Source organism: Mobula birostris, chromosome 1 (assembly GCF_030028105.1).
Source record: "Mobula birostris isolate sMobBir1 chromosome 1, sMobBir1.hap1, whole genome shotgun sequence".
NCBI classification, from domain to species: domain Eukaryota; kingdom Metazoa; phylum Chordata; class Chondrichthyes; order Myliobatiformes; family Myliobatidae; genus Mobula; species Mobula birostris.
Window position 1 is genome coordinate 209,147,887 of NC_092370.1, and position 18,448 is coordinate 209,166,334.

At 41.7% G+C, this 18,448-nt stretch overlaps 1 protein-coding gene across 7 annotated transcripts in view; it reads left to right on the forward strand.

Annotated features, from left to right (window-relative positions):
* Nucleotides 1-18,448, forward strand: part of eml1 (EMAP like 1) — a 231,638-nt gene that overhangs the window by 62,434 nt on the left and 150,756 nt on the right. For 2 of the 7 annotated variants that reach the window (XR_011887510.1, XM_072270332.1), the window contains exon 1: nucleotides 13,782-14,227. The exons of 1 other annotated variant lie outside the window; for it this stretch is intronic. Coding sequence is in view for 5 of the 6 variants with exons in the window: in XM_072270332.1 (XP_072126433.1) it covers nucleotides 14,161-14,227 (67 nt within the window). In the remaining variant the exon portion in view is untranslated. Of the gene's footprint in view, nucleotides 1-13,781; nucleotides 14,228-18,448 lie in introns of those variants that run through there. 4 more of the 7 variants (XM_072270348.1, XM_072270364.1, XM_072270373.1 and 1 more) reach the window with 3 other exon arrangements.

Below are 18,448 nucleotides of genomic sequence, written 5' to 3' on the forward strand. Positions count from 1 at the left end.
TGATGTTTGAACCTTCTCCCCATTTAGATGATAGTCCACACTATTGTTCCTTTTACTAAAATGCATTATCATATATTTCCCAAGACTGCATTCCATCTGCCACTTTCTTGCCCATTCTTCCAATTTGTCTAAGTCCTGCTGCAATCACATTGCTTCCTCAGCACTACCTGCCCCCACCTCTCTTTGTATCATTTGCAAACTTTGCCACAAAGCCATCAATTCCATTATCCAAATCATTGACAAACAATGTGAAAAGCAGCAGTCCCAATACTGACCCCTGAAGAACACCACTAGTCACTGGCAACCAACCAGAAAAGGCCCCCTTTATTCCCACTCGCTGCCTCCTGCCTGTCAGCCGTTCCTCTATTCATGCCAATATCTTTCCTGTAGCTCCTTCGGTTTTATCTTGTTAAGCAGCCTCATGTGTGGCACTTTATCAAATGCCTTCTGAAATCCAAATAAGTAACATCCACTGCCTCTCCCTTGTCTATTTTGCTTGTTACTTCCTCGAAGAACTCTAACAGATTCATCAGGCAAGATTTCCCTTCAAAGAAACCATGCTGACTTTGACTTATTTTATCATTAGTCTCCAAGTACCCTGAAACCTCATCCATAATAATAGACTCCAACACTTTCCCAACTACTGAGATTAGGCTAACTGGCCTATAAGTTCCCTTCTTAAAGAGTGGAGTGACATTTGCAATTTTATAGTCCTCTGGGACCATGCCCAAATCAAGTGATTCTTGAAAGATCACAACCAATGCAACCATTATCTCTTCAGCAACCTCTCTCAGGACTCTGGGATGCAGCCTGGAAACATGTTATAGTGCTGCATTTGTGAGGGTGAAATGAAGAATATTAATGTTAGGCAAATGAGCACTACTGGAGGGAGAATGTTGTTAGGTGATTGAATGTTGTGGTGAATTGAAAAGTATCTAAAACAGGTAAAATATGGTATTTTCAGTTGTGTTCACTAATCTTGATCACTAGTGTGAGGCCAGTAAGTCTTTTAAAGCATTGTATAAAATGCCCATGTCTAATCCTCCTCACAGCTTTCATGTCCTATGTTTGGATGTCCTCTTGGTTTCCATCAAATCTATGTCATCCCTCTTTCCCATCTCTTCCACTGAGCCTCCAGTATTGCCTGGACACTCATTCCAAAGGGTAACTATTGATGATTGGTGAACAACGTCCTACTATGATATTGGAACCTCCTGCAGTCACAGTGCAGCTCTCCTTTTAAGAGGTGCAGGACAGACTTAAACAGTGCAAGCTAATTCTAATAGTGATAGAAATGATCAAAAATGGCAGCCCACCGACAAACCATAGGGGGACCAATGGCTGCATACTGAAATCATTATGATGATTGGACACAAAAGATTGCCGGAGACCTAAAGCACATAGAATGGGTGAAGGGTTAATCCCGCTCATGATTTTATAGACTACTCAGTTTGTCCTCTGTTTGTCCTTTGCGGTGAAAGCATGAAATAGTTGCATCGTGTCGCACAAATACTCTTGTCTCTGAACAGGCGATGTGGGTAATGTGCTGTGCCATGCATTTCCCATAAGAATGCTTATTACATTCATCACATATTAAAATCCTCATCCATAGCTACTTCAACACGACTTAGGTAGATAGTTCCTTCTTCTTATCACTGCCACCATTCGTAATACCCTACGAATTTAACAAAGCCTCGATCTCACACTTAGTTGTCATTCTTCTCCACTGCTCCCGTCCCTGCTGACCTACATGGCTGAGTAAGACACAGAAAATGCTAAGAAACTCTGCAGGTCAGGCAGCATCTATGGAGAGGAATAAACAGTTGACGTTTCAGGCCAAGACCCTTCTTCAGGACTGAAAAGGAAAGGGGGAGAAGCCGGAATAAGAAGTTTGGGGAAGGGGAAGGAGTACAAGGTAGAAGGTGGGTGGGTGAGGAGGGATGAGGTGAGAAATTGGGAGGTAATACTATAGGTGGAAAAACTAAAGGGCTGAAGAAGGAGGAATTGGATAGGAGAGGAGAGAGGACCATGGGAGAAATAAAAGAGGAGGAGCAGCAGGGAGAGGTGGTAGGCAGGTGAGGAGAAGAGACGGTGTAAGAGGGGAGCCAGAGTGAGGAATGGAGAAAGGCAAAAGGGGAGAGGGAACAATTACCAAAACTAGAGACATCGATAAAATTGGAGGCTATTCAGAGGGAATAGGAGGTGTTTCTCCTGTGCTCTAAAAGTGGCAGTGGAGGTGGCCATGGACTGGCATGCCAGAATGGGTATGGGGAGTGGAATTAAACTGGGTTGGCCACAAACCCTGCTTGTTGCCGATGGAGTGAAGGTGCTGATCAAAGCGATCTCCCAGTCTGTGTCAGGTCTCACCGATGGCCAGATCGGGAGCACTGGACACAGTGCCTGACCCCAGCGGATTCGCAGGTGAAGTATTGCCTCACCTGGAAGGACTGTTTGTGGCCCTGACTGGAGGTGAGGGAGGAGGTGAATTGGCAGGTGTAGCACTTCTTCCACTTGCAGGGATAAATGCCAGGAAGGAGATTATTGTGGAGGGATGAATGGACAAGGGAATCGTGGAGACTGATCCCTGTGGAAAGCAGAGAGTCGGGGGGGGGGGGGGGGAATAGATACAGATGTATATCATGGTAGGACTTGCTGAGTTCTTCCAGCACTTAGTGTGTGTTACTCTGGATTTCTAGAATCTGCAGAATCACTTGTGTTCATGGCATACATTCCTTCGTGATTACCTTTGCTTTAAATTAACATTTCTGTTCTTTCATTTTAAGCCGTTTTTCACCGTGTTCGGCTTTACCCTTTAAATCCGACGCAGCGTGATAAACTGACAGCTCCTTTGATTCTGGCTTCTCACCCATGACCACCAGTGGTGGACCTGCTTACATCTCAGAAATTCCCTACCCCAACCTACCGCCTCTTCACTGCCAACTTCACCACAACATCCACCTGCAAACACACTTCTTCATCAGTTTTCTTGAAATTACTCCGCACAGGATCTCATTCATATGATGGCTCCTCACAGAAATACACTGAATGTCGTTCTGTATTAATAACCCATCAATTAAATGCAAGTTGTTGTTGACATGCATTACTATGTTGGCGTTTCCTCAAATAAGGGATCCGAAAGAAGCTACGTCAACAGAAGGACAGGAATCTTAAATAACGAAATGAGGAAGAAATAGTGTAACAGCGCGGTTGAAACAAGTGGTCACTTTCTGCACTGTGTATTCAATGAAACCACACTGAAATCAGATCGCTATCTCCAAGATCAAGTTCGTAACATCTGCAAAGCATGAACTGATCTATTTACCTAATACACACGAATAAACATCATACATTTTTTTCAGAAAGGACGCAAATAAGTTCTCCACACTGCTCTGAAATGTGGCTGACTAATGCTGTGAATATTGATTTACTTAGCTTGGCTCCTAACATTAAACTGGTCCAGACTTTTTAAAGCAAAATAGTTCCTGTTATTGCTGTTGGAATACAAATCCTCTTTTGTCTCTGAGAGAGAGGCTCCTCTGACGCCCACATTAAGATTGTGTTTAGACAATACACTTTCCATGGGCTAATGAGTCACAATGAATATTTCACCAGCACTAAGTGAAGACAAAGGAGGCCATATTAATTGATGACCCAAATGCCTAACAATTGGTATGGCTAGTTCAACCCGGAGCTCAGTATTTCAACCTGCATGATTAAGCATGCTATTTGAAGTGACTCTGAAGCTTCCCCTGAGAGATTTCAGTTGATAACGATTTAACTACTTTAGAGGGGGTCTCAAAGGCAGTAATCTTACAGTTCTTAAAAAAAAATCTGCACGTGCAGAAGCAGCAAAATTCAGTTTTGCTAACTGAGTTTATAAATGGAAGTATCATTATCAACAGGGATTCTCCGGTTTCCAGAAATACATTCATGAATATTCACAGGTATTTTCCCTGTATTATTTTCAGAGATTCGATCTTCAATATTCACAGGGAGTCACCTCATCATTATTCACCTCTATTATATAATGGCATCCACACCTCTTTATTAACATGAATAATTTTACATCGTTTATCCTCCTGAAGGCATTGGTTCAAAGATGGGTGTGGCTGCATGGGAATGGAAACATGCCTAAACAACCATTGTTTATATTTGAGCACAGATGGTAAATGCAGGGTGATAACTTCATCCCAGTGATAAACACACCTGGGACTAACTTTGGCCTCATGCAATGTTCATCGTTAACTTTTAGCTGCTGTCACTGGGCAATGGCACCTGGCTGATTCCTCTCCTTTTCTAATCCTGGCCACTCATTAATTTTTCAGAGGTTTGTGCATTAATTTCTTTCACATGACTAACCTGCAGCTGTGAGCAGACAGGTGGCTGCACTGTGTGGCAGCAACATCTGTGTTTCCCGCTCTGTGGGGAAGCCCATGGTCTCTGCTCCGCTCCATGTTGCTTCTAACAACCGAGATTAAAACTGAGGACCTGGGAAATTTGTGGAGGCTTACAATGGATTGATGAAGAGAGTATCCCGTAAATCCCTGGTGAAATGGGGCAATGAGATATCAAATATCATGCAATTCTGTCATCCTTTTCACTTCCAATAAAGTTAGCACAGACTGGTGTTGCAGGAAAGCAGCATCCATCATCAGTGAACCCCATCACCCAGGCCATGCTCTCTTCTCACTGCTGCCATCAGGAAGAAGATACAGGAGCCTCAGGGCCCACATCACCAGGTTCAGGAACAGTTATTACCCCTCAAACATCAGGTTCTTGAACCAGAGGGGGTAACTTCACTCAACTTCTCTTGTCCCATATTCCCACAACTATGGACTCACTTTCGAGGACCCTTCATCTCATGTTCTCAATGCTTATTTATTATTTATTATTCCCTCCCTTTTTTTGTATTTGCACAGTTAATTGCCTTCTGCACACTGGTTGTCTGTCTGCCCTGTTGGTGCGGTCTTTCATTGGCTGTTGGGCTTACTGTGAATGCCTGCAAGAAAACAAATCTCAGGGCTGTATGTGGTGACATATATGTACTTTGATAATAAATCTATGTTTGCAGTTTTAACTAGCCTTACGTAATGCCTGAGAGCATATAGTGAGGCTAGGACCCTTCCGCCACTTCTCATGTTAGGCCCATTAATGTTGTTACTGCTTTTAATGTTTCCACTTGCTTACTTGTATTAGTTAGATGTGACAGGCATGGACTTGAAAGCACAAAGTTACAAGCTCCGTCCCTCTCATGAGGTTGGCCTGCCTCCAGAAACTGTGGTGAAATAATGGTGGAATAATGGTTACTGTCCTCTGAGAGTTGGCACCTGACTTCAGACTGTGGGAAAATCTTTCATCTATTCACAGGGTGTCGTTATGCACAGAGTGGTTAATCCCAGGACAAACAGGGTGCTAATACAAAAAGATTATCTGAAACAAAATACCCATACGGCTTCACTCATTTTGCGGAAACCTTTCGGAAATTTAATATAGATGGAATATGGCAGCAATGTTGTTTTACCTAGTCTTTCAAAGCAGCAGTGATTTGAAGAAAAAGCTACATACTTATACAGTTAGATCCATTTGAGGATGTCATGCTAACGTACTAAAATAACATTCAGTGTTACCAGGCAGAGAAATGCAGTGCATTTTTGTTTGGAGTTTAATGTGAAACCCCCAGCTACTATGACTTAATGAAACGCAGATTAATTTGTTTTTTTTTTGATTTGTCCTTATGATCACTAAGGGGAAATATTATTACCATTTCAACAACTTATTGCAGAAATAAGCTTTCAAGCTGCGTACGTTGTGTATTCTGACAGCAGTATCAGAATGACATGTTTCTGTTTACCATGTTTTCTGCCCATTTGGGGTTATCCAAGCTAATTTTTGTAGAACTGGTATAACCAAGAGAAAGACAAGATATCTATCACAGCAGCCTTGCCTGGACTAAAATGAAGTCAAAGACCAATGTCAAACCTACTCAGACATCACTTCAAGAGCTTATTTGTGGCAAGTTCAGAAAGAGAAAATTGGAAGCTTGTCACCCACTGATGGTACAACAGTATTTGATTAAACGGGAGGTTCTTAAATTAATCCTCCAAGAACTTAAATTTACATTGCACTCTCACATTACAAGATAAAGTAAAACTCCAATAATATACCGAGTTGGTCTCAGACCAGCAGATTTTCAGGTCTACTGGATGCCATTTCTACCTATACCTCAACACTCTTTCATTCAGTTTTTATGTGTAACACAGTTCTAATAATGATTGTTTCACTTTACCAGCTGAGAACCGAGATCCCAGCGAGTGGGGATGGAGTCAATTGTCTGGTGATCCTGATCCCTAACAACCGGGAATTCTGATTAATCAGACAGTGGATGATGAAAGTTTCACTCTGCCTAATGAAGGGTTAAAAATGAAGTGAGATGATTTAGTAGGCAACTGAAAGCCTGTTCAGAGTGTCAGGCTTAGTGGAAATTTTACAAAGGCAGGAAACGGTGTCCAGTAATCTGGGACTAAATGACTTCCAATTCTATAAATGAGGAATAGGTGGCGAAAAGGTAGCAGAAAATGGCAGAGAGAATTTCTGAATCAGAGTAGTACCGATTGAACACTTACAATGGGGTTGAAATTGGAAAGGGAACTGTAGGAGAATGATAAAATTACAGACCAATTATGGTGCAGGAAGAGGCCATTTGGGCCATCTCTTTCCCTATGACCCCTTATATTATTTTCCCTTGAGACTTTTCCAGGTTCCATTTTAAAATTCTAATTGACTCTTCCACCACTTATACTGGCTGCAATTTCTTAACTATTGTGACTTACTTATTTCTTTTGAGTAAAAAAAATTTTCCTCACATCCCACCTCAGTTTGAGTCAGTTTTATCATCACCCCATATTCCTGGTTGTTAGGGATCAGGATCACCAGATTCATTTTCATGTGGGCAAGGCATTCACAGTAAATACAAAGGAAAACAATAGAATTGATGAAAAACCACACACAACAAAGGTGGACAAACAAGCAATGCACAAGAGACAACAGACTGTCAACTACAAAAAGAAAAAAAGCAAAATAATAGCAATAATTAATAAGGATAAGTATTGAGAACATGATTTGTAGAGTCCTTGAAAGCGAGTCCATTGGTTGTGGAATCAGATTAGTGTTGGGGTGAGTGAAGTTGAGTGAGGTTATCCCCTCTGGTGGTTGAGGGGAAATAATTGTTCCTGAACCTGGCGGTGTAGGACCTGAGGCTCCTGTATCTCCTTCCTGACAGCAGTAGTGAGAAAAAAGTATGGCCTGGATGGTAGATGCTGCCTTCCTGCAACAGCACTCCTTGCAGATGAGCTCAGTGGTGGGAAGGACTTTACCCATGACATCCGTTACTTTTGTAAGATTTCCGTTCAAGTGCATTTGTGCTTCCAAAGCAGGCTGTGATGCAACCAGTCAGTACACTCAGCTGCATTAGTCAAACTTTTAGATGACGTGCCAAATCTTTTCAAACTTCTAAGAAATTAGAGGCACTGCCCTGCCTTCTTTATAATGGCAGTTATGTGCTGGACTCAGAACAGATCCTGTGAAATGATAACACTGATAAATTTAAAGTTGCTGACCCTCTCCACCTCTGATCTACTGATGAGGACTGGCTCATGGACCTCCCATTTCCTCCTCCTGGTTGTGGAAGAAAGCTAGGTGTGTTGAAAGGAAACATAAAACATGATAAGATTGAAATTGCAATGAGCTTGTTGGGGGACTGAATAGAAAAGGGAGATTTCAGAGCTAAATGTAACATGTAAGAATCTTGAAATTACTTGATAAATCATATGTTCCTAAAGATATTGGCAAGAAACTTTATGATGGGAATGGAAGACATGGTTTGATTGAGGGCAGAATGATAGTGGGCAACTAAAAGATAAAATACGTGGTCAGTACTTCAATCTACAGCATTTTTTTTGAAAAATATTGTGATGTCTGTGTGATATTAGAGATGAAATACACTCACATTGGGTTCATACATTACAGTTCAGACACTGATTTGAAGTTAACTGACGCTGCATGAATTTCCTCAAGAGTGGGTAATTCAGCTTTTAGCTTTGGGGGTTCCCGCCAGTGTGCGCTTGCCAAATATTCTTCCATCTGTCCAGCTGCCCCCAGGGAGGTGGAGCTGTAAGATGTTAATGAACTACTATGCTTGGTAGGATTTCTGCATCTTTGTTTCATTGGGCTTGTATCTATTTGGCCTCCGCAGAAATAGCAAGGATTGTCAATGTGCAGAGAAATGGTAAATATGCGCTTTTTAAGATTTTAGCCATAGTAAGAAAAAACAATGAGATTGGATGTGAGCTAACTCTTGGAAATGGAAAATGCAGCTCAAAGACAAATAAGTCACAAATTTAAAGCAATGCAGACGGGAGCAGATTATGATTCTGCCCATCGGTAATATTATGCTAGTGTGTAAAATTAGACTGGCACAGGTCAGCGGGATGTAATGATGTACATCTACAGAATAAACAGGATTTCCTACAGTCAATAGCACTATTGTTTCTCACTTCCTGATTCTGAAAGGTTGGCCTCTTGTCTACACAATTCCACTGTGACCTTATGATAAAGGCCATGTAGAGGAGATACAATGACTACAGCATTTTTTCAAATAATGAAGACGTAGCAGAATGCATCATAGAATTTTTAAAAAGTAATATGAGATTGAAATCTATTTCATCTGAAAAATGGTAACAACAATTTCTGATTCATTTGAGCTGTTATTAGGGATGACAGCAGCTCTCTTTCATGCTTATCCATGGATACATCAGAATTTCAAGGTTTACTTGTTAGTTGCTTTCAGATGCTGTTTTGAATAATCTGAGTTAATCCTGCATTTAGGTTTGTGGACAATGTAACCATCTTTCTCCAATTCACTCCTCTCTGCTTTCCTTCTATGAACCCATAATGTGGGACAATTTCAAAAATTGTGGACTTCCTTTACACTGCCTTTCCCAGATGTTTCCCGCAGCGTTGACACAGTGTCCATGTGTTGCCCTGCAGTGGGAGTATTCATATAACTCGCAGCTGAAAATGATGGTGCATCCCGAACTCACTGACATGGATGCTGGCCCCAGTGTCTGTGAGATCAGCAGGCAGTGACACCAACTTGGCTTGGTTTGATAATTCAAAGTAGGAATGTCATGAATCATATCTCAATGGAAAGCTACTTTTGCACAGGATTTGAAATCATTCATAAATCACATATTACCTAAATGTAAATGGAAGAAATAAGGTTGTACTTACATCGAACCCTTCATATCTCATGGACATCACAATATTCCATACACTTCCTTCCCCTTTCTCGATCTCTCTGTCTCCATCTCTGGAGACAAACTATTTACTGACGTCTTTTATAAATCCACTGGTTCCCATAGCTATATTGACTATAACTCTTCCCACCCTGTCTCCTGAAAAAATGCTATTCCTTTTTCTCAGTTCCTTCAACTCCACTTCATCTGTTGCCAGGATAAGGCTCTCCTTTTCAAAACATCAGTGATATTCTCCTTCTTCAAAGAACAGGGTTTCCCTTGCTCCATCATTGATGCTGCCCCCACCCACATCTCTTCCACTTCCTGGACATCCACACTCACCCCATCTTCCAGCTGCTTTAACAGGGATCGAGTTCCTCTTGTCCTTATCTTCTACTCCATGAGCCTCTGCATCCAACACATTATTCTGCACAACTTCTGCCGTCTCCAAAGGGATCCTACCAGCAAACACACCTTTACCTCCTACCCAACTCTTCACTTTCTACAGGGACTGCTCCCTCTGTGATTTCCCTCCCCACTAATCTCCCTCCTGGCACTTATCCGTGCAGGTGGCCAGTGCCACACCTACCCATTCCTCTTCTCACTCACCTCCATTCAGGGCCCCAAATAGTCCGTCCAGATGAGGCAACACTTCACCTGCGAATCTGCTGGGGTCGCCTATTGTATCTGGTGCTCCCAATGTGACCTTCTTTACATTGGTGAGACCCACTGTAAATTGGGGGACCACTTTGTTGACCTCTTCCACTCCCACTTCCTGGTGGCCAAGCATTTTAATTTTGATCCCCATTCCCGTTCCAACACGGTGGTCCATGGTCTGCTCTTGTGCCAAGATGTGGCCACCCTCAGGGTGGAGGAGCAATACCTAATATTCTCCCTGGGTGACCTCCAACCTGATGGTATGAATATCAGTTTTTTTCTTCCAGTAAAATAATTTTCCCTCCCCTCTCTCTTCTTCTAATACCCACTCACCTCCCCCTTGTACCTCTCCTCCTTCCCTTTCTCCCATGGTCCACTCTCCTTTCCTATCAGATTCCTTTCTTTCCAGCCCTTGACCTTTCCCACCCACCTGGTTTCACTGATCACCTTCTGGTTCATCCTCCTTTCCTTCCCCTCCCCCCCCCACCTTTTTATTCTAGCATCCTCCCTCTTCCTTTCCAGTCCTGAAGAAGGGTCTCAGCCTGAAACATTGACTGTTTGTTCATTTCCACGGATGCTGCTGATCTGCCAAGTTCCTCTAGCATTTTGTGTGCACTGCCTTGGTTTTCCAGTATCTGGAAAATTATTTGAGTTTATTATTTAGTACTGTGGTCCTTTCTGTTAAGTGGATAGAAGGATCATCCAAACTGAACACAATGAGATTCTGCAAAGAGAAAACAAACTGCACGACCAGTTAATCTTTATGTGGTGATAGGTTGACTTGAGGTCTGAAGACCTTGCCTTTCTGTGAATGACGATATGGTATCTTGCAGAGTCAGTAACCACTATATTAGGTACATCTGCTCATTTATGGAAATATATAAAACAGCCAATCATATGGCAGCAACGCAAAGCATAAAATCAAGTAGACATGGTCAAGATGTTCAGCTGTTGTGCAGACCAAAAATTAGATGAGGAAGAAATGTGATGTAAGTGACTTTGATTGTTGGTGACAGACGGGGCTGGTTTGAGTAATGCCTTGCATGTAGGTTTGTAATTTGTTCTACAATGTGATTCAGTTTGAATATCTGGTAGTGATTCATTAATGGACCCTCACAAAGATTCTGATACCCTTTTTTTGTGCTTTCTAATCTTTCTGTCCTGAAGATTTATATTGTTCAGGGATACACTTCCTCTTCTGATGACTTAAACAGAAAAAGTCCTTCCCTTTAAAATATTTAGTATAATACTGAGTAACTGTTGGTGTAATTGGTATTCAATATTCCAAATAAACCAATAGGAAAAGCCTTAAAATGTGTATGTTTTTATTACAAAAGAAACAATCAGAAGATTTTCAGGGCAGGACAGTGATCACATTGAAAATGTTCATTGTTATACCCACATACTAGATGCAGCGTTATGTCCCACAAGGTCCAGTTGACATTATAGCTATGAGAACTTGCAAGGCAACTTGTCCATAAACTTACTCTTTTACAATGGAGATGCATAATGTCACTAGGCATAGGTTTAAGGTAAAGGGATGCGAGGAAGATGTTTTCCCACCCAGAGGGTGTTTGAAATCTGGAACACACTGCCTGACAGGTTGGTGGAGGCAGAGATTCTCACAACATTTAAGATATATCATGACAGCACTTGATTTGTCCAAATTTTCGTAAATGGGATTAGTGTAGATGGGAACTTAATGGGCAACGTGGACTTGATAGTCCCTTTCTCTGCTGCACGACTCTATGAAAGATATATTACAAAAGCAAGTCTTCCATAGCAAAATGGCACTGTGCTTGTTACACAGTACGGTGCTGTGGTATTTCACTCGGTCACTATCCTTTGATATTTTGCCTGCATCTATCGATTAAAACAGGTTAAATAAAATAACTGGTCAGGGTATCTAGAACTAAAGTGCACAGCCTCAAAATTGAGGGAGGACCCTTTAGAACAGCGGTAAGGAGAAACTTTGTTGGCTAGAGAGTAGTAAATCTGTGGAATGCTCTGCCACAGACTGTGGTGGAGGCCAAGGCTGTGCGTATATTTAAGGCAGAAGTTGATAGTTTCCTGATCAGTCAGGGCATCAAAGGATATGGCCAGAAGGCAGGTGGATGGGGTTGAGTGAGATCCGGGATCAGTCATGGTGGAATGGCAGAGCAGACTCGATGGGCTGAATGGCCTAATTCTGCTCCTATGTCTTATGGTCTAATTTTAAAATATTTTTTCTGTGAATATGTGTTTGTTATCAAAACTTGCAGTTTACTTTCTACCAAGAATCCAGAGTTTCCTTTGACTTAGCCTCATCATATGGGTATTGCTGCGTCTTGCACTATTTTACATCTCATTTAGCCAATGGAGCTACAGATGGTTAAAGGCACTTAAAATGCTGCCAGGTTTCCCCTTTTTGTAGATTTTATCCCAGTTATCATGTTTTCAAGATCTAAGGCACTTAGATTTTAATAGCTCCCCCCTCCTCTCTAACCCCAAACATTTAAGTGATTTTACCTATTCAGGGCATAAAAAATGTTCTAAGGGAATTATATCCCCGGAATGATTGTAAAGAATGCATAAATGAGCACTTCTCTATAAAATATTTATGAATTGAAGACTATATGAATGGAATATCTGCTAAACATGCAGTAACAAATAATTTACTTGTGTACAAAAATTTATACTGTATCTTTGACCCTTTATGGCGGCCGTCCTAACACTCCCATTGCTGAAGCAACAGATTATGCAACCATTAAAAGATCAGTGAAAGTCTGAGGTAATAGAAACGAAGTGTTGCTTTCGAATCATTCACAGTACTCTAGAAAAGAAGAGCAGTTCCAGAATGGGCTAATTCTGACTCCGGTTCCTGTTGAACACACATGGATAATCGGCACAATTCATTCTTTATAATTTCTTTCAAGGGCTTGGCCAGACTGACAAAAATGAAAGTTAATTACTCCAGAAGGAAATATAAGTGATTACCTAATTTGGGTCAACTTAAATCTTTGTGCCATAACAGCCTGCAAAAAAAATATAGAAAATGTGTTCGTTCTCTATTTGTTCTAACAGACTGGTTTACTGTTACGTCCTTCAAAAGGAAATAAATCTTACTACGAACTCTCCAATGGTTTCGTTGAGGATTGGCACTGCTCTGCCTCTTAAGCCGTAAAGCCTCATTTTCAAAAAGGATAAAACTAGGAGTAGGCCAGAGACGACGCAGAATGAGGAGTTGGTTAACACATGCCTTTCCTTGTTTTAACAATTATCACTTACAACTAAACTTAATGAACTTTATGTCTCGAGAAAACCCTGTCGCAGGAGCCAAACCCTGAATATTCCCTCGGCAGAGTATTTTAATAAATTCCAACGCCTGCTGCGGAATGAATGGAAGCACTTCGGAAGTATTTTAAGATAAAAGTCCTCGCCTCATTGCCAAATCTTTAGTTTTCATTCAGCTGACACTATTTTAAATTTCTACAAGAATTGCAGAATTAAACGTTAATTTTTCTCAAAACGATCTCGGCAATCTTTAATGCAAATCTCATTCACGATTTGGAGCCACCCCATTTAACACAGCCTGTGCTGTCTTTCCGCGTTCGCTGGAATTCTATCAGCCTGCTGCTGTGTCAAGCTCCGTGTCGATTTGCTGACAGAAATGGCTGCTTGATCATATGTTGTCTGGTGAACTGAGTGAGGCTAAGAGATTCCTGTAGATTCCCCTCTTACAACTTCCTCCCCAGTCTTCGCTCAGTATTTCATGCCCGGTTTAGCAGCCTGCTACATCAGCTGGTCGGATGCTGCGAGGTAATTGGTCGGGACCGAGAGGCTGTATTTTGAAAGGATGTTACTCCTGTTTTTACTGGTCTAAGATTACCGTCAGGCAGGAACTGGAGACACATTTTGGCAGTGTCTTTGCTTCTCCCTCTATTTCGCTGGCTGAAACATTCAGCTTTCAGCTCCGGGACGCCGAGCCGCTTCTTTGCGGAACCTCCGGGCTCCGGCTGTCCACGCACAGCGGTGTGAAGAAGACACGGAGGCAAACGCACCACACACAAAAAAAAAGGAGGGCTGTAGACGTAGGAAAGAATCTGATTGAATGGGTTGCTATGGTAACTGACTCTGGCAGGGAGACCCCGGAAAACTGGATCGTGAATGGGGAACATCTCCTGTGGCAGGCAAACTAAGTAACAGAGAGACTGGAGGGAACGGGTTCAGTATGGAGGACGGGTTTTCTGGCTACAACAGCCTCTACGACACCTCCTCGCTGCTTCAGTTCTGCACCGGTAAATGATCTTAGTTTTCACTATTAGTCTTTTTAGTATAGTAGGAGGCAAATTGGGACCTTTTGGGCTATGGAGTGTTTAAAGATTGGGGATTCCCTGGAAAAATATTTTCCGAAGAATGTATACAAAAATGGTTATTCCGATCTCCCCTAGACTACTTTCAGCATTAAATTGTTCTCTGTTTAAAACTGGAAAGTTTTTGTGCTTTCCCTTAACTTGGGTTCATTGTATTCATCCCATTATAACCTCAGATAATGGGTCTGTTCCGAAGGGGGCTTCACGGCAACGCGGGAAGTGATGTCGTTTACAATTATTGCTGCTGGCTACATTGTGTCACTGTAAACTTGTCTGAATGTGGATTGATCAGGACTGCCTGAGAGTAAAATCATTTGGAAGTTGATCATTGTGAATGAACGTTGTGCACATCAAAGTGGTTCTGATAATGAGAGTGGGAACTTGGGTATTCAGTGTAGTGCTCACAGGCATGTTGTAAAGGGAGTGCTGCCTGTAAGTTTAAAACGCACGACAATTCCATGTGATGGGCCTTGGTATGTTCTATTGCGTGTAAGGCGCTATATGAATTCAACCTGCTGTTGCAACATATGTTTAGGGATAACAATATATTTTTGTTCTGTAATTGTAGTTAGTTTGTTATTTCTTTATTTTTCAATGTTATTGTTTCTACTTGTCCTCGTGCTTTTTTTTGCAAGTTCGGATCAATATTGGTATTTGGTTACATATTCCAACGTTGCTATTCCTCTCGCACCTGCTGACCTCCAGGGCTAACTGGAGAATGGCCTGTTTTATCAACAGGTGGGCTGGGTAAAGGTTCCCGCAAATGTGATTTGAGAGCTGTGAGTACCAAACAGTGGGCCACGGACTAGCTGAGCTATCAGATGGAGTTGGTATGAGCTAAGTTCCACAGGCCAAGGTGTCAAGAAGCTAACGGAGCACAGACATAACTTTAAATGTAACTTACCTGGGCTGTTCCCCTCTGATATCAGCGAGATCTGGTGCAAGCACCCTCCTTTCTTATCCCCAAATGGTACTCTGCATACCATAGGATCTTAGATGTTAAATTGCCTCATTGGATGCTTAAAATTAACCCTTGTCCTTTTGATATCTGAGGAGAATGGCCCTGGCAAGTTATAGTTAAAGTTACTTCTGTGGTTCTTTAGCTTCTTGTCACCCTGCACTCGCCTGTTGAGCCTACCTACCAGCTGTATCTGATATCTCATGGGCCAGATTTCAGTGCATTTGCTATAAATGTTGTTTACTCAACTCCACATTTATTTAAGCCTGGAAACATGGTCCTACAAAATCAATTTGAGGCAATAGTGGCAAATGATCAATGTGTCTGTTAGAGAAAAAAATTATAAATAACAGCATAGTCAAATCTACCCTGTGCAATTGCAATAGAAGCATCAATTGGCGATCTCTGCTTGAAAAGCCAGTGGCAAAATAGCACAAGACAAGATGCTACCAACGACAAATAAAGAGGCAGAGAATAAATAGTAATCAGAGACTCGTGCCTGACAGCTTTGGTTTTAAAACACTGTTGATTGCAAGAAGGAAAACTGAAGGAGCGAAGAACTTTGGGGTTTGGAGAGATTATGAATTTAGATAGTGTAACAAAGCAGAGGACTGTGAGTGGACGGCAGTTAGTATCACCATAAACATCACTTTGAGAAGCTAATCAGTTAGGTAATTATATGCTTGGTATGTACCCTTTGCATGTTGCACTCTCAACCTGATTAGGTGCTGGTGGTAAGGGAAGCAAAAATGCCTGGATATCAATTCCCAAACGTCAGGCTGACAATCACAGGAGGTGGAATCGGGGGTAACGGTAGGGGGGAGGGGGAGAGAATGCACTGTTCTGACCTCCAGCTGAGCAGGAAGAACATCTGTGTGCAAAGTGAAGGGGGTGGGGGTCATTAGGGCATCTGGTTTGCAATTTGCAGACATGTTGCCAGCTCAGCAGCATTCATAAGGTGTATTAATAGAGCTCCGAAGAAGGCCCATTGATAATGATGAATGGATGGGAAAAGAAAGTAGTTCTGGCCTGTTGCCTGTGACTGACAGAGTTGAAATTTAGCAGATGGATTTCATTTAAGCCTTTGCAGATTTATGCTACAACATTTAAGGTGACTGCATTTGTATCACCTTGATAGGTACCATTGATGGACTGAAAGGAATAATTGGACAATTTATCTTTAAAATATTATTATAATTGAACTCAATAATGTTACTTTTGATTTATTCTTTGGGTGGTGTAACCACAGATCAGTTTCCAGACTTGGTCCTGTGTTTACAAATCAGGAGAGTGTCTTTGTTTAGTTGATCTGATGTTTTTCACTACAGATGAAGGATCAGATGAACACCTCGAGGGAATTTAAACTATCTCACTGTTTGGGGGCTCTGTTGGGGGAAGGGCATGGTTGGGATGAAAGTGGTGTTACAATTACTTCCTAATAATTGCGAACAGCAGAGAAAAAGCAACACCTGAGACTTGAGTTTCAGTCATTTTTCTTGTGCGGAGGACTCTCTTTTAATAATTCATCTCTTGTCTCTGTTACAAAAACTAAAACAAAACTGCTCTGATCCAGATGGCTCTGCTGTTGTCTCCACGTTGCCAGGGAATTATGTGGAAAAAATGCCTCAGCCTTTGGGTCAGAATGTTCAGTTTTGAAGAATGAGAGAACTCCGCAAAAAAAAAGTGAATCCATGTACTTTGTTAAACCTGCAGATGGAGTAATTCACAGAAATTTGTGCTTGTGGGCCATTATTATCCCAACCTTATTCTAGAGTCAGTGTGTGGGCCACACAATGTAATCTGTAAGTGTTTTGAACAGAAAGAACTCAGCCAATCACACATTTTCCAGTTGTAATGTGGCAGAGCAGGCTCTAATGCAAGCTATTGTGTTGTTTATGTGGGGAGGGTGCACTGACCTGATACTAGCAGCGGACAAGCATTCCATGTTGCATTCTGTTAGTGAATTTTTGTTGAAAGCACTGATTGACGGGGACTAAAAAGTTTACTATGTACTGCTTTAGCAGCAGAAGCACTACTCAACATTTCCTGTCACATTTTTAAAACATAAAAATGTTTAAATCGACTTCAAAGTTCAAAGTAAACATATTATCAAAGCACATACATGCAACCCTGAGATTTAATTCCTTGCGGGCATACTCAGTAAATCCAAGAACCAGAATAGAATCAACGAAAGAACACACCCAACAGGACGGACAAACAATCAATTGCAAAATACAACAAACTGTGCAAATAGAGAAAAATAATAATATTAAATAAATAAGCAATAAATATCGAGAGCATGAGATGAAGAGACCTTGAAAGTGAGTCCATAGGTTGTAAGAACAGACCAGTGATGGGACAAGTGAAGTTAAGTGAAGTTATCCCCACTGGTTCAAGAGCCTGATGGTTGAGGGGTAATAACTGTTTCTGAACTGGTGGTGTGAGTCTTGAGGCTCCTGTACCTTCTTCCTGATGGCAGCAGCGAGAGGAGAGCATGTCCGAGGTGATGTTGCTCCCTGATGACGGATCCTCCTCCTCTGCAAAAGCACTCTGTGTAGCTGTGCTCAGTGATGGGGAGGACTTTACCCATGATGGACTATCCAATACTTTTTGGTGGCGATTCCATTCAAGGGCATTAGTGTTTCCATACCAGGCTTTGATACTGTCAGTCAATATATTGAAAAAAGATCTATATTTATTAGTCAATATATTCTCCGCAACACAAGTACAGAAGTTTGTCATAGCTTTAGATGTCATGCTGAATCTTTACAGACTTCTATGGTGATAGAGGCGCTGTCATGCTTCCTTTGTAATTTTACTTCCATGCTGGGCCCAGGACTGGTCCTCTGAAATGATAACACAGAGTAATTTAAAAGTTGCTGACCCTTTCCACCTCTTAATCGCCCAATGAAGACTGGATCACAGACCTCTGGTTTCCTCCTCCTGAAGTCAATAATAAGCTCCTTGACTTGCTGAGATTGAGTGAGAGGTTGTGTAGTAGTGCCACTCAGCCAGATTTCCAATCTCCCTCTTATATGCTGATTTGTCACCAGCTTTGATTCAATCATCGACAGTAGCGTTGTCAGCAAACTTAAATGTAGTATCCTGATGTATACATCTTTGCTGTCCAGCTGTTCCAGGGTTGAACGTAAAGCCAGGGAAATAGCATCTGCTGTGGACCTGTTGTG